The sequence below is a fragment of the Dipodomys spectabilis genome, unplaced genomic scaffold (genome assembly GCF_019054845.1).
Source record: "Dipodomys spectabilis isolate Male_0828 unplaced genomic scaffold, ASM1905484v1 ptg000176l, whole genome shotgun sequence".
Classification (NCBI taxonomy): domain Eukaryota; kingdom Metazoa; phylum Chordata; class Mammalia; order Rodentia; family Heteromyidae; genus Dipodomys; species Dipodomys spectabilis.
In genome coordinates this window covers 1-14,609 of record NW_024870853.1, presented here as the reverse complement: position 1 = coordinate 14,609, position 14,609 = coordinate 1, and the positions used below count along the sequence as shown (strand labels likewise).

Here is a 14,609-nt window from a genome sequence, read left to right as displayed (position 1 = left end):
TCTCTTCCCTCATTGCCTTGCACCTGGAGAGTTTTCAGCCCTTACCCCACCAGCTAGGCCTAGCCTAGGCCTCAGTGGGCGACTTCTGGAGAAGAGCAACGAATCTCCTAACGGTCTTCTATTCCCTCCCAGGCAATGAACAGGCAGGCTAGGTTGCATAAACCTTTGTTTTCATTATGTCTTCCTCAGTGGAAAAGACAGGGGCACACCCCTTCCCCCTTCCTCTCTTGGCATCCAGCCGGTACTCCTGGACAACCCTTGTGGGACATCATGTAACCATGTGCAGGGGCAGAGGCTCTGAACTCAATGTCTTCCCACTCGGATGGAATCTCCACAACTCCCAGCATCCTACCATATACCTGTGGGCATTTTCTGCAGAGGTGGGGCTCACTGGGTCTTACTTGGCCTCCTTGATACCAGCCCAGGCTCAGGCCTCTTGTTGGGATAGGCCTCTTGTCACAACACACACGCAGGTAAAGAAGGGAGCATCCAAATTAACTTTGCAATTTTAATGTAACACTGATACCAAAGACTCAAACACACAAGAAACAGCACACGAGGAAAGCAGGAAAAGTGAGGGAAGCTTCATCTCCTATGGTCTCTCCAAGCCATGGGGTGAAGGGCCTGGAGTGTCGGGTGGCAGGGAGTCTGAGGAGGCAGTTTGGCTGGGTGAGGATAATGGCTGCAGTTTCTCAACGCTGTCTGGAGCACGGGAAGCAAAGGGGAGAACGTGGCTCAAACACACAGCTATCAAGAAGGAACACACACACACACGCGTGCGCGCGCGTGCGCGCGCACACACACACACACAGACAGACAGAGTGAAACAAATGTTTCCCCACCATCACTGCTGCCCCCAACAAGCCTCCTTGTTCTCCCCTCCTCCCTCCTCCCCCTTCCCCAGCTGTTCCAGCTCCTCCATAGCCCTCCCGCAGAGTGGCATTTCCCTGTGGAAATCTTACTGGACCCAGGAGAAGAAGCTGGCACCAGCTCTGGCAGCATTTCTGGTCCGGATGGTGGAGCTGGTGCTAGGGCCATCCAGGAGGCTAGTACTGGCCCCAACATTGGTGCCGCTGCTGACACCAGCTCTCCACGTGGCTCTCCTGTTAGCACGGCTGGTATTCAGAATGTACTGATGGTACCTGGCCCAGAAAGCAAAGGGGATGCGGGCCCAGGCATCACCAAAATCCCCATCCTCATCCCAGGTCAGCAGCTCAGCCTGGATGTCATCCCAGCTCCACCGCCCAATCAGAGCTTCGTTCCCGATGTTCATCTGAGCCCTCATCTGGGCCCTGGCATGTTCCTCAGCCATATCCAGGTCCATCGTCTTGAAAGCATCATCCACAGCCTCCAAGAAATGAGCCTTCCATTCCCGGGGGTCTCGGTTCTGGTTCTGATGTGGGAAACAGCACCCTTAGTGACAGGACATCTCACACTCAGAAAGCACTTGCTACCTATGATACACTCCTATGCATGTCCAGCACCATGGCAACAACAAACAGGACTGGGATCAGGCCAGAGCATGCCACCTCCATACCTGGCACCAGACACAGGGTCTCTAGTACCTGGGCAATGAATCTCAGGACTCTCATCTTGCTGGTCTCATGGCAGGCTCGCAAGCCCCAGGTAAATTCATACTCAGGTGGGCTGCTGTTAGGAATCTTCTTGTACTCCAGGTACCTGAGGGTGAAAGGAAAATAGCATTTGCTTCTAGCCAAACAGACCTGTTGTTGACTTGATGGGTTCAGGGCGGGGAGGGGGGCTGTGGGGTGGGGGTGGGGGTCTGTCCCTCCTCCACCCCAGTGCTGCAGCTCATATCACAGAGGTGACCAGCCCTGCCCGACAGCCCCTGACTTGCTCAAAACACCCTGGCCTCCAAGAGTGAGGTCTCCACACCTTGTGACTGGAATCCAAGTGGAGTTGCAGAGGGGACACCTGTAGGGCACTTGCTCCCAGAGAAGGCACAAATGTTGTGCCCCTTCATCACAATGGCCCCAGATTCCTGTTGGGTGTGTTGTAAACAGAGGAGCCATCCTCTGGGCTCCCTGCTCTGAGCACACCCTACTTCATAGATTCTGACAAGAGGTCTAGACTGGAAAGATGTACTACAGAAAAGGACTTTATAACCCTTCCTGTGCACTCTTGCATGATCCCACAAATGCACACACACACACACACACACACACACACACACACACACACACACACACACACGGACCAAGTGTGAAGTAGGCTCTAGTGTGAAAACCAGGAGACCTGTGCTCCTGGGTAACCAGATGGGGCCCATACTCAAGAGACTACTCTCAGAGCTCCATGTTGCTCAGGCATAAAAAACAGGGGGATATCCTATGAAAGCCTGCAGGGTCAGTGCCCAATGACACCTTGCACATATCACACCCTGATCATTATTATCAACCAACTGGTGCTCCCTCTCCCTATGACTGCCCAAGAATTTTACTTTCCATACACATGTATAGACAGACCCCCATCCCCTAACCATGCCCATAGCAGAGGCAAGCATCTCTGTAGTTTACCAATTGTCTTGGCTTAGGAGATAGCTTGTTCTGCTCTCAGATCAGTACTGAGGAACACACAAAAATGGGACAAGGTTAGCTCAGGTGATACTTACTTCTGCTTCACAAAGTCATCTGTGATGAGCTTCCTCAGATCCCCAAGGAATGGGTGCCTCACCCTGAGGGCAAACAAAGAAATCCGTAACTAGCAACAGACAGAAGCACTTCCTGGTATGATAGTGAGCTTTCCTGACCACAGAGCACCCTCTTGGAGGACCAGACACACAGCCGAGGCCAGATGACTGGGAGTCTGGGATGCCCTATAGGAGGGGCTTGGGGAGTTTCCCCCTCCCCCACCCCTGCCCTCCACCTCTGGTTGTCTCCCTGACATTTCCACAGGGGACAGAGATCTGAGTGGGGGCTGAAAGCTCCCGGCTACAGCTAACACCATGCATCCTGTTGAGGCCCTCTGCTCTCCACCTAGGCCAAGGTGTCTCAATTTCCTGCACCAGACCCCAGGCTACTGCAGTATGTTGAGTACTCCACACCACTGAGCTGGAAGGAGCAGGGAGCCAGTCATACCCAGGACGAAGTCCCATCTTGCGGAGTGCCTCCCAGAGGACAGCTGCGAGGGGAGACGGGGTACAGGAGTTTGGCACACAAAGATGAGATCACGACCAAACCCCTAACTTCAGGGCCAGCACTCACCCTCGCTGGCACGGTTGCCATTCATGAAGATGATGCCCAGAATCACCAGGAGGAGACTCAGCCGCGGAGTGTCCTTGGTCCTGAGGGTAGACAAACAGGGATGCTGTCCAGAGGCCATTTTTTCCACACTATAGCCTGCAACCTGCTCACCAACTAGCTTCTCTCAGATTTCCCAGCACCAGGGAAATTCTCCCTAGACACACACAGGGCCAGCTTCCCTGTGGCACACAATTAACTCACATCCCCAATAGCCTGAGCCTTATCACCTCATCTGTAACAGGGGCATGCCCATATTGCCTTTCCAGGGTTCTGTAGGGGACAGGGTGAGGCCGGGGGTGAGAGTGGGAGCAAAAGCTCCAAAACCCACAACTGGCAGATGCACACCTTGTTGACCCTGTCTATGCTCAACAGGCACCTCCTGGGCGCCCACCTTACCAAGCCTGGACCATGTATGGAAGCAAGAGGTAAGCCCCTGTTTTCTCACAAGCTGATGGGGGAGAGGGATGCAGAGAAGGAATCCCAACCACAGCTGAGCCCCAAGATACTGCCTTTCATCCAGCAGACACTGCATGCTACTTGCTGAGAAGGAAAGTTTTGCTGGGTTCTCAAGAGTTGTGTTCCTGTCTCTGAGAGGATGGGGGCAGGGGTAGGGGCACCTCCAAGGAGACCACTGCCCTCTTCTCCTTCCTTACTTTCCCAGGAGTCGAGCAGAAGAATCCCGTGTGCACACAAGAATGTACAGGTGTTCCTCCTTGTCTATTTCCTTCAGGTGGATCCCAAACTTCTACATGGCAAGAAAAGAGTGAGATGGATGAAGCCAGGTGCCAGGCATTGTGCAGTCACAATGTTTCCTCGGCCAAAGTTCACACCGGTGCATGAAGGTGGGAGAAGACAGAAGGCTCTGCGGGCTGCTCGAGGGAGCCCTGGCACCGGCAGAGACAACCAACCTCACCTCAGGAGTCACTCAGAGAGCAGGAAAGGAAGGCAGCAGGGAAGGGGCTTGTGACACACTGCTGCGTCAGTGGAAGCTAAAGTGGAGGGCTACAGAAGGCTTCCAGAGAAGGCACAACAGGAAATGGTCCTGTGGGGCAGGGGAGGAGGGGGTGGGGCGGGCACAGGCTGCCCTGCTGCTCTTGTGGCACACAGCCTCCCATCCCCTCACCCACCTTTTCTAGCGTGTAGGTGGCTCGTTCAATGATCTCAGGAAAATGCTCATCATATTCACGGATGACGTCCTTTAGCATGTCTACAGGAAGGGAAGATTTGGGGAACGCACCTGGGTTGAGTGGGGGCCCAGAACTGCAGCACGTGGGCCAGTCGTGCTGAAGACAGTCTTTCAGAACCCCAGTCTGCAGAAGTGGAGGAACTCACCATGGCCAGAGGATGGTGGCAAAATGATAAGCAAACTGATGCCCACAGAGCCCGGAATGGCAGAGGGGCACAGGCTGCCTACCTGAGCGCTTAATGGGGATCTTCTTGTAGTCCTTAATCATCAGGTATTTTACCAACTTATTTGCCTGGACAAGGAGGAACACAAGGGTGGGTTGAGTTTTGGGGGGGGTTGTTGTCAAGGCATGGGTAACTGCTGCAGAGGTTGGCCCATGGGGGCAGGGGAGGAGGGAGACAAGAACGGCAGACTTTCTTACCCTCTCTTGCAGAAGAGTCACGTTGCGAGGGGGCAAGGACAGCACATGCCTTGAGGGGATCTGGGACCGAGAGCCCATGGGGGGCTCAGGAGCCAACTGAGCCTGCACCGTCAGTGGGGGCTGCAACACTCTCCAGGTTGGTGGGGCCACAGGCGGCTCTCTCTCCTCTTCCTCACTGCTCTCGTATTCATCATCCAGGTGCTTAGACTGGACCATGAGAGAGAGAGGAGAGACCCAGATCTTCTAGACTCTCCGTGCAGTAACACTCAGCACACAACTTACCCAAAGCAGGCACTTGGCAGTATAACAGCAGTACAAGCAGTGGCTGGCATGAGCTCACCAAGTGCCAGACTGGGAGCCAACCTCCTCTCCCACCAGCCCAAGGACAGAGATTTCAGAATCAAAACATGCTCAGGAAAGGTATGCTGGGGAAACATAGGCATGCTGAGAGGGGAGGAGGGAAGGGAAGGGGGAGAGGGAAGGTGAGGGGAAAGGTAGAGAGGGACGAAGAGATGAGGGATTAGGGGTGAGGAAGAGAGAAGGGGTGAGGATAGGGGAAAGAAGAGGAGCCTGGAGCTGCACAGATGGCAGGGATGTCTCACCTTCTTTGTCCTCTTGCCTCCCATCCTGGCCCAGGGCTCAGTACCCTGCTGAGCAGTGGCAGCTGCCCCCTCAGGCTCAGGGATGCTTGTAGCCATCTTGGCCTTGGCAGCAGCTGCTGATGTGACATTCGGAGGCTCTACCCAACGAGTCTTGGCCAGAGCCTTCCCAGACCTGGTAGTCTTGGGCTGCAAGGCTGCCTCCTCCCTGGCAGGTGTGGCCAGAGGCACACTGGAAGCAGTACTGGAGTCCCCTGTGGTGGCCTCTGGGACTGAGGCTGGTCTCTTGGGGTATGGGAAGGCCATGCCACTGACACCTGCTGGCTGAGTGAAATCAAAGACATCCTTCTTGTCCAAGAAGGCTGTCTGGGGCGGGGTAACATCCATCTCCCTGGCACTTGGAGCCTGAGAGAAAGCACAAGCAGTACTAGGGCCCTCGACAGCAACCTCCTGGGCCAGGGAGGCTGCAGGGGACTGTGTGGAGGTTGCCCGAGCCACCTCACTGTTAACTAACACCAGGGGGGTCTGTGGAGAAGCAAGGGTTGTCTCAGGGGTGGCCTGCTGAGCCTCAGCATGTGTCCTGGGCTGAGCATCCACCCCTGGGGTCTGAGGCGGGGTCACCAAGTGATTAGCGACCACCTGAGTGAATGCCCTGCGGGCGGCAGCTGCAGCAGCCCGAGAGGCTCGGTTGGAGGCAGCAGAGCGGGCTATGTTGGCCGCTCTGGCCTCTGTCTCATTGGCGAGGGTGTCTGGATCCAGCTGCAATGCCTCCACCAGGGTCTGAGCCAGTACAGGGTTCTCCAGTTCCCAAGGTTCATTCTGCAAATCCAGAAGGCAGGGAAGGGAGGGCAGAAAGCTGCACGCTGGCATCCCGTGCAAGCTGGGCAGCCCGGGTTCCTCCCAGCAGCCAGCCCTGGTCACCCCCAAGACCTTCCAAAAACCCCTCCTCTGAGCAGGACAGCTGGCCATGCCTCCTGCACTCAGCCAGCCCTTCCCTTCTTCCACCGCCCCTCCATAGGCCACTAGGTCAAGTCCAGGGCCAGCAGGGGCCCGGGGAGGGGCCTCACCGATAAGATGTGAAGACCTGAACCCAAGGTATCAAAGGCTCTGAGGAGGTGGATGTCAAAACTGGTGAGGGTGCCATAGCCACCAAAAGCACCAAATTCTTCATACTCATTTCCCCCAACCATCTCTTCCTCCCTGACTTGGCTGCCACCCTCATCCATGTCTTCCACACTGGAGTTTCCTGGCTGCACTCTGTAGCTTCCCTCAGCCATGCTGTGGGTCCCAAGGAGGAGTCAGCTCAGCCTGTGAAGGAAGGTGAGGCAGCTGCAGGGGGGAGGGGTGGATGCAGTGGCAGGCGGGATCTCTCCTGGGCCGAGAGGAGACAGCAATCATCAGGTTACCAGGCAGTACTAAGCAGCATCAGAGCAGGGGATAATGGGATGGTTGGGGTGGGGGTGGCGGCGGCCATGATGGGGTACGCTGTCAGGGGCAGAACCGGTGCTGTGCTGAGAGATAGAGGAGATCTCTGGGGAGACACTGCGCTGAGAGGGGACAGGGCATTTGGATGCATAGGCTCCCTGTCAGTGCTTAGAGTTGAATAGCTGGTGTAATGAATGGAGGCCTGGGTTCTCTAAGGGATGCCTTAAAAGAGGAGGAAACAAAGGGCTAGCTAGAATTTAAGGGCCTGAGCAGCAGACGACTGAGATCAAAGGGAAGCAGATGCGAAAGCTAGTCAACAGGAACAGGAGAGGAAAGCTTTGTGAAACGGAATCCCAAAGACGGGTGGCCGGGTCAGGGCGGGGCGTGGAGGTGGGAATTCAGCCGATTCCACCTTGACTTGGATTCCGACTGGAGCACTAGGGACCGATGGGACGGGGCCCCGTGGACCTAGGTGAGGTTCCAAGTGGAGCCCTGGAGAGCTCGAGTCCAAAGACTGAGTCTGAAAGCCGACAGGCGGTCAGTTCTTTTGGAAGAGCGGTGGGGGTGGAGGCCTCGGGTTAAAAGGAAGCTCAGCTGAGAACACACGGGTCTGGTTGGAATCACAGGGGCGCTCGGGATCCTGGGCTCCAGTGCCAGTTCGGCTCAGATCTGGGTGCCTGGGTGTGATGGTCGTAGGGGCGGTGGCGTAGGAGCCCTACCTAGACCTTGGGTCTCATGGGGTTCGGGTTCTGAGGGCACCGGCTTTGTTCAGACACCGAGGGCCGGGGGGAGGGCGTAGCGGCTCGGGTTGCACTCGCCCTGGCCCGTTCGGGTCTCGAGCTGGGTCCTTACCTTCTCTGGGGCCTCCAATGGCGTCCCGCCTCAGCGCCAGGAACCAGGCAGCTGCGCCCTCGCACACTGCAGCTGCCAGCACAGCAGCTCCGACCACCCCGCCCCTAGGCTTCGCGAATCTCCCCCCTCTCCCCCCCCAACACACACACATACACACAAACCCCGCGCACAAATTACTCCACCCCACCCCAGTGGCTTGGATCCTGCGCATGCGCGGATCCCCTCCAGCCCGCCAGCTTTCCCAACAAAAGCCCTTTCCTCCAGGTCTCCAGTGCGCATGCGATTTTGCCGGCGGGCAGAATGTCAGGTCGGGTGGCAACAGCTTGTGGGTGGGGTCACTTCTTCCCCGCCACATTCCCCCTCACCCTTCCTCCTCTGACTGAAGACGTGCACACTCGTCCCGTGCCGGGTAGCTCAACTCACTCAACAATCCACCCTCGCTCCCTCCCCTCCCCCCCACTAGTACACAACAACCCACCCTATTGAAGGGTCAAAAACTATGACAAAAAAAATGACAAAAAAAGGCAAAATCAGGAAAAACTATGAGGCAGTTGGAGAATGGGCACTCCAAAGATAGGGTGGGTCCCACTGTCCCCAGTAAGGAAGATCCAAGCCCAAAGTTTGCCTTTTGTGTTTACAGGCCCAGTCTGATTGGTGAAATGCATCTGTGCTTCAGAGTTGTCCCCAGTGTGGTGGGAGTCCTGGAGATAGGTGGTGGTGTAAGCATTGTACTCACCTTTGGTCCTCATCTCCACCCAGACCTGAGCTCCTTTTCCCATGACAATAGTTACCTAAATTGCAAGACACAATTAATAAAAGGCAAAATTGCTGTTAGTACCCCAAGAGAGGAATGTGCCATGGAGGGATTGATTCCCAGAAGGGGCTATCATGGGTGGAGCTGAGGACTAAACGTGGGTATAGTGCTTAGAAGTGGACAGTCTACGATCTGGGCATTTCCATTTTCTGGAACCATAGAATTAGGATTTCCACTTGTTGCAGCTGCGGACCGGGCTAGGGACTTCATTAATGTGGCCTAAGGGTCACTTTGGGGAAGTGGGGCATAGAACATCCAAGATGAGGCTGGAGGAGCTTGGGTGACAGGGCAGGAACTGAAGCTTGTTGTGTACTAGTGGGGGGGAGGGGAGGGAGCGAGGGTGGATTGTTGAGTGAGTTGAGCTACCCGGCACGGGACGAGTGTGCACGTCTTCAGTCAGAGGAGGAAGGGTGAGGGGGAATGTGGCGGGGAAGAAGTGACCCCACCCACAAGCTGTTGCCACCCGACCTGACATTCTGCCCGCCGGCAAAATCGCATGCGCACTGGAGACCTGGAGGAAAGGGCTTTTGTTGGGAAAGCTGGCGGGCTGGAGGGGATCCGCGCATGCGCAGGATCCAAGCCACTGGGGTGGGGTGGAGTAATTTGTGCGCGGGGTTTGTGTGTATGTGTGTGTGTTGGGGGGGGAGAGGGGGGAGATTCGCGAAGCCTAGGGGCGGGGTGGTCGGAGCTGCTGTGCTGGCAGCTGCAGTGTGCGAGGGCGCAGCTGCCTGGTTCCTGGCGCTGAGGCGGGACGCCATTGGAGGCCCCAGAGAAGGTAAGGACCCAGCTCGAGACCCGAACGGGCCAGGGCGAGTGCAACCCGAGCCGCTACGCCCTCCCCCCGGCCCTCGGTGTCTGAACAAAGCCGGTGCCCTCAGAACCCGAACCCCATGAGACCCAAGGTCTAGGTAGGGCTCCTACGCCACCGCCCCTACGACCATCACACCCAGGCACCCAGATCTGAGCCGAACTGGCACTGGAGCCCAGGATCCCGAGCGCCCCTGTGATTCCAACCAGACCCGTGTGTTCTCAGCTGAGCTTCCTTTTAACCCGAGGCCTCCACCCCCACCGCTCTTCCAAAAGAACTGACCGCCTGTCGGCTTTCAGACTCAGTCTTTGGACTCGAGCTCTCCAGGGCTCCACTTGGAACCTCACCTAGGTCCACGGGGCCCCGTCCCATCGGTCCCTAGTGCTCCAGTCGGAATCCAAGTCAAGGTGGAATCGGCTGAATTCCCACCTCCACGCCCCGCCCTGACCCGGCCACCCGTCTTTGGGATTCCGTTTCACAAAGCTTTCCTCTCCTGTTCCTGTTGACTAGCTTTCGCATCTGCTTCCCTTTGATCTCAGTCGTCTGCTGCTCAGGCCCTTAAATTCTAGCTAGCCCTTTGTTTCCTCCTCTTTTAAGGCATCCCTTAGAGAACCCAGGCCTCCATTCATTACACCAGCTATTCAACTCTAAGCACTGACAGGGAGCCTATGCATCCAAATGCCCTGTCCCCTCTCAGCGCAGTGTCTCCCCAGAGATCTCCTCTATCTCTCAGCACAGCACCGGTTCTGCCCCTGACAGCGTACCCCATCATGGCCGCCGCCACCCCCACCCCAACCATCCCATTATCCCCTGCTCTGATGCTGCTTAGTACTGCCTGGTAACCTGATGATTGCTGTCTCCTCTCGGCCCAGGAGAGATCCCGCCTGCCACTGCATCCACCCCTCCCCCCTGCAGCTGCCTCACCTTCCTTCACAGGCTGAGCTGACTCCTCCTTGGGACCCACAGCATGGCTGAGGGAAGCTACAGAGTGCAGCCAGGAAACTCCAGTGTGGAAGACATGGATGAGGGTGGCAGCCAAGTCAGGGAGGAAGAGATGGTTGGGGGAAATGAGTATGAAGAATTTGGTGCTTTTGGTGGCTATGGCACCCTCACCAGTTTTGACATCCACCTCCTCAGAGCCTTTGATACCTTGGGTTCAGGTCTTCACATCTTATCGGTGAGGCCCCTCCCCGGGCCCCTGCTGGCCCTGGACTTGACCTAGTGGCCTATGGAGGGGCGGTGGAAGAAGGGAAGGGCTGGCTGAGTGCAGGAGGCATGGCCAGCTGTCCTGCTCAGAGGAGGGGTTTTTGGAAGGTCTTGGGGGTGACCAGGGCTGGCTGCTGGGAGGAACCCGGGCTGCCCAGCTTGCACGGGATGCCAGCGTGCAGCTTTCTGCCCTCCCTTCCCTGCCTTCTGGATTTGCAGAATGAACCTTGGGAACTGGAGAACCCTGTACTGGCTCAGACCCTGGTGGAGGCATTGCAGCTGGATCCAGACACCCTCGCCAATGAGACAGAGGCCAGAGCGGCCAACATAGCCCGCTCTGCTGCCTCCAACCGAGCCTCTCGGGCTGCTGCAGCTGCCGCCCGCAGGGCATTCACTCAGGTGGTCGCTAATCACTTGGTGACCCCGCCTCAGACCCCAGGGGTGGATGCTCAGCCCAGGACACATGCTGAGGCTCAGCAGGCCACCCCTGAGACAACCCTTGCTTCTCCACAGACCCCCCTGGTGTTAGTTAACAGTGAGGTGGCTCGGGCAACCTCCACACAGTCCCCTGCAGCCTCCCTGGCCCAGGAGGTTGCTGTCGAGGGCCCTAGTACTGCTTGTGCTTTCTCTCAGGCTCCAAGTGCCAGGGAGATGGATGTTACCCCGCCCCAGACAGCCTTCTTGGACAAGAAGGATGTCTTTGATTTCACTCAGCCAGCAGGTGTCAGTGGCATGGCCTTCCCATACCCCAAGAGACCAGCCTCAGTCCCAGAGGCCACCACAGGGGACTCCAGTACTGCTTCCAGTGTGCCTCTGGCCACACCTGCCAGGGAGGAGGCAGCCTTGCAGCCCAAGACTACCAGGTCTGGGAAGGCTCTGGCCAAGACTCGTTGGGTAGAGCCTCCGAATGTCACATCAGCAGCTGCTGCCAAGGCCAAGATGGCTACAAGCATCCCTGAGCCTGAGGGGGCAGCTGCCACTGCTCAGCAGGGTACTGAGCCCTGGGCCAGGATGGGAGGCAAGAGGACAAAGAAGGTGAGACATCCCTGCCATCTGTGCAGCTCCAGGCTCCTCTTCTTTCCCCTATCCTCACCCCTTCTCTCTTCCTCACCCCTAATCCCTCATCTCTTCGTCCCTCTCTACCTTTCCCCTCACCTTCCCTCTCCCCCTTCCCTTCCCTCCTCCCCTCTCAGCATGCCTATGTTTCCCCAGCATACCTTTCCTGAGCATGTTTTGATTCTGAAATCTCTGTCCTTGGGCTGGTGGGAGAGGAGGTTGGCTCCCAGTCTGGCACTTGGTGAGCTCATGCCAGCCACTGCTTGTACTGCTGTTATACTGCCAAGTGCCTGCTTTGGGTAAGTTGTGTGCTGAGTGTTACTGCACGGAGAGTCTAGAAGATCTGGGTCTCTCCTCTCTCTCTCATGGTCCAGTCTAAGCACCTGGATGATGAATACGAGAGCAGTGAGGAAGAGGAGAGAGAGCCGCCTGTGGCCCCACCAACCTGGAGAGTGTTGCAGCCCCCACTGACGGTGCAGGCTCAGTTGGCTCCTGAGCCCCCCATGGGCTCTCGGTCCCAGATCCCCTCAAGGCATGTGCTGTCCTTGCCCCCTCGCAACGTGACTCTTCTGCAAGAGAGGGTAAGAAAGTCTGCCGTTCTTGTCTCCCTCCTCCCCTGCCCCCATGGGCCAACCTCTGCAGCAGTTACCCATGCCTTGACAACAACCCCCCCCCAAAACTCAACCCACCCTTGTGTTCCTCCTTGTCCAGGCAAATAAGTTGGTAAAATACCTGATGATTAAGGACTACAAGAAGATCCCCATTAAGCGCTCAGGTAGGCAGCCTGTGCCCCTCTGCCATTCCGGGCTCTGTGGGCATCAGTTTGCTTATCATTTTGCCACCATCCTCTGGCCATGGTGAGTTCCTCCACTTCTGCAGACTGGGGTTCTGAAAGACTGTCTTCAGCACGACTGGCCCACGTGCTGCAGTTCTGGGCCCCCACTCAACCCAGGTGCGTTCCCCAAATCTTCCCTTCCTGTAGACATGCTAAAGGACGTCATCCGTGAATATGATGAGCATTTTCCTGAGATCATTGAACGAGCCACCTACACGCTAGAAAAGGTGGGTGAGGGGATGGGAGGCTGTGTGCCACAAGAGCAGCAGGGCAGCCTGTGCCCGCCCCACCCCCTCCTCCCCTGCCCCACAGGACCATTTCCTGTTGTGCCTTCTCTGGAAGCCTTCTGTAGCCCTCCACTTTAGCTTCCACTGACGCAGCAGTGTGTCACAAGCCCCTTCCCTGCTGCCTTCCTTTCCTGCTCTCTGAGTGACTCCTGAGGTGAGGTTGGTTGTCTCTGCCGGTGCCAGGGCTCCCTCGAGCAGCCCGCAGAGCCTTCTGTCTTCTCCCACCTTCATGCACCGGTGTGAACTTTGGCCGAGGGAAACATTGTGACTGCACAATGCCTGGCACCTGGCTTCATCCATCTCACTCTTTTCTTGCCATGTAGAAGTTTGGGATCCACCTGAAGGAAATAGACAAGGAGGAACACCTGTACATTCTTGTGTGCACACGGGATTCTTCTGCTCGACTCCTGGGAAAGTAAGGAAGGAGAAGAGGGCAGTGGTCTCCTTGGAGGTGCCCCTACCCCTGCCCCCATCCTCTCAGAGACAGGAACACAACTCTTGAGAACCCAGCAAAACTTTCCTTCTCAGCAAGTAGCATGCAGTGTCTGCTGGATGAAAGGCAGTATCTTGGGGCTCAGCTGTGGTTGGGATTCCTTCTCTGCATCCCTCTCCCCCATCAGCTTGTGAGAAAACAGGGGCTTACCTCTTGCTTCCATACATGGTCCAGGCTTGGTAAGGTGGGCGCCCAGGAGGTGCCTGTTGAGCATAGACAGGGTCAACAAGGTGTGCATCTGCCAGTTGTGGGTTTTGGAGCTTTTGCTCCCACTCTCACCCCCGGCCTCACCCTGTCCCCTACAGAACCCTGGAAAGGCAATATGGGCATGCCCCTGTTACAGATGAGGTGATAAGGCTCAGGCTATTGGGGATGTGAGTTAATTGTGTGCCACAGGGAAGCTGGCCCTGTGTGTGTCTAGGGAGAATTTCCCTGGTGCTGGGAAATCTGAGAGAAGCTAGTTGGTGAGCAGGTTGCAGGCTATAGTGTGGAAAAAATGGCCTCTGGACAGCATCCCTGTTTGTCTACCCTCAGGACCAAGGACACTCCGCGGCTGAGTCTCCTCCTGGTGATTCTGGGCATCATCTTCATGAATGGGCAACCGTGCCAGCGAGGGTGAGTGCTGGCCCTGAAGTTAGGGGTTTGGTCGTGATCTCATCTTTGTGTGCCAAACTCCTGTACCCCGTCTCCCCTCGCAGCTGTCCTCTGGGAGGCACTCCGCAAGATGGGACTTCGTCCTGGGTATGACTGGCTCCCTGCTCCTTCCAGCTCAGTGGTGTGGAGTACTCAACATACTGCAGTAGCCTGGGGTCTGGTGCAGGAAATTGAGACACCTTGGCCTAGGTGGAGAGCAGAGGGCCTCAACAGGATGCATGGTGTTAGCTGTAGCCGGGAGCTTTCAGCCCCCACTCAGATCTCTGTCCCCTGTGGAAATGTCAGGGAGACAACCAGAGGTGGGAGGGCAGGGGTGGGGGAGGGGGGAAACTCCCCAAGCCCCTCCTATAGGGCATCCCAGACTCCCAGTCATCTGGCCTCGGCTGTGTGTCTGGTCCTCCAAGAGGGTGCTCTGTGGTCAGGAAAGCTCACTATCATACCAGGAAGTGCTTCTGTCTGTTGCTAGTTACGGATTTCTTTGTTTGCCCTCAGGGTGAGGCACCCATTCCTTGGGGATCTGAGGAAGCTCATCACAGATGACTTTGTGAAGCAGAAGTAAGTATCACCTGAGCTAACCTTGTCCCATTTTTGTGTGTTCCTCAGTACTGATCTGAGAGCAGAACAAGCTATCTCCTAAGCCAAGACAATTGGTAAACTACAGAGATGCTTGCCTCTGCTATGGGCATGGTTAGGGGATGGGGTCTGTCTATACT

General features: G+C 56.5%; 1 protein-coding gene, 1 non-coding gene and 1 pseudogene across 4 annotated transcripts; 1 reads left to right on the top strand and 2 right to left on the bottom strand.

The window, feature by feature from the left end:
- Window positions 1-494: 494 nt before the first annotated feature.
- LOC122120681 (melanoma-associated antigen D4-like) lies at window positions 495-7,862 on the bottom strand. 3 transcript variants are annotated; one of them, XM_042694933.1, is made up of 13 exons: window positions 7,744-7,862; window positions 6,534-6,838; window positions 5,470-6,285; window positions 4,868-5,074; window positions 4,675-4,738; window positions 4,388-4,467; window positions 3,914-4,005; window positions 3,222-3,301; window positions 3,096-3,138; window positions 2,630-2,692; window positions 1,566-1,680; window positions 963-1,393; window positions 495-702 (listed from the first exon to the last, which is right to left on the bottom strand). In XM_042694933.1, exons 2-13 carry the CDS (start codon window positions 6,741-6,743, stop codon window positions 693-695), a joined length of 2,211 nt encoding a protein of 736 aa, XP_042550867.1. In that variant the 5' UTR covers window positions 6,744-6,838; window positions 7,744-7,862; the 3' UTR covers window positions 495-692. The 3 variants fall into 3 exon arrangements, with proteins under 3 accessions (XP_042550867.1, XP_042550868.1, XP_042550869.1); XM_042694934.1 differs by having other exon boundaries at window positions 6,534-6,774; XM_042694935.1 differs by lacking the exon at window positions 495-702 and having other exon boundaries at window positions 959-1,393.
- Window positions 1,934-2,063, bottom strand: LOC122120699. Its single transcript, XR_006149775.1, has one exon. It is a non-coding gene; the product is annotated as a small nucleolar RNA SNORA11 (small nucleolar RNA).
- Window positions 7,863-9,214: 1,352 nt separating the features above from the next.
- Window positions 9,215-14,455, top strand: LOC122120625 (annotated as a pseudogene).
- Window positions 14,456-14,609: the final 154 nt, after the last annotated feature.

Bases quoted from the DNA above. Each gene is read 5' to 3' on its own strand.
- LOC122120681 (XM_042694933.1), bottom strand. From the start codon at position 6,743: ATGGCTGAGGGAAGCTACAGAGTGCAGCCAGGAAACTCCAGTGTGGAA. The intron at 4,739-4,867 runs GTAAGAAAGTCT...CTCCTTGTCCAG, and splicing joins TGACTCTTCTGCAAGAGAGG to GCAAATAAGTTGGTAAAATA. The intron at 1,681-2,629 runs GTAAGTATCACC...TTTCACCCTCAG, and splicing joins GATGACTTTGTGAAGCAGAA to GTACCTGGAGTACAAGAAGA.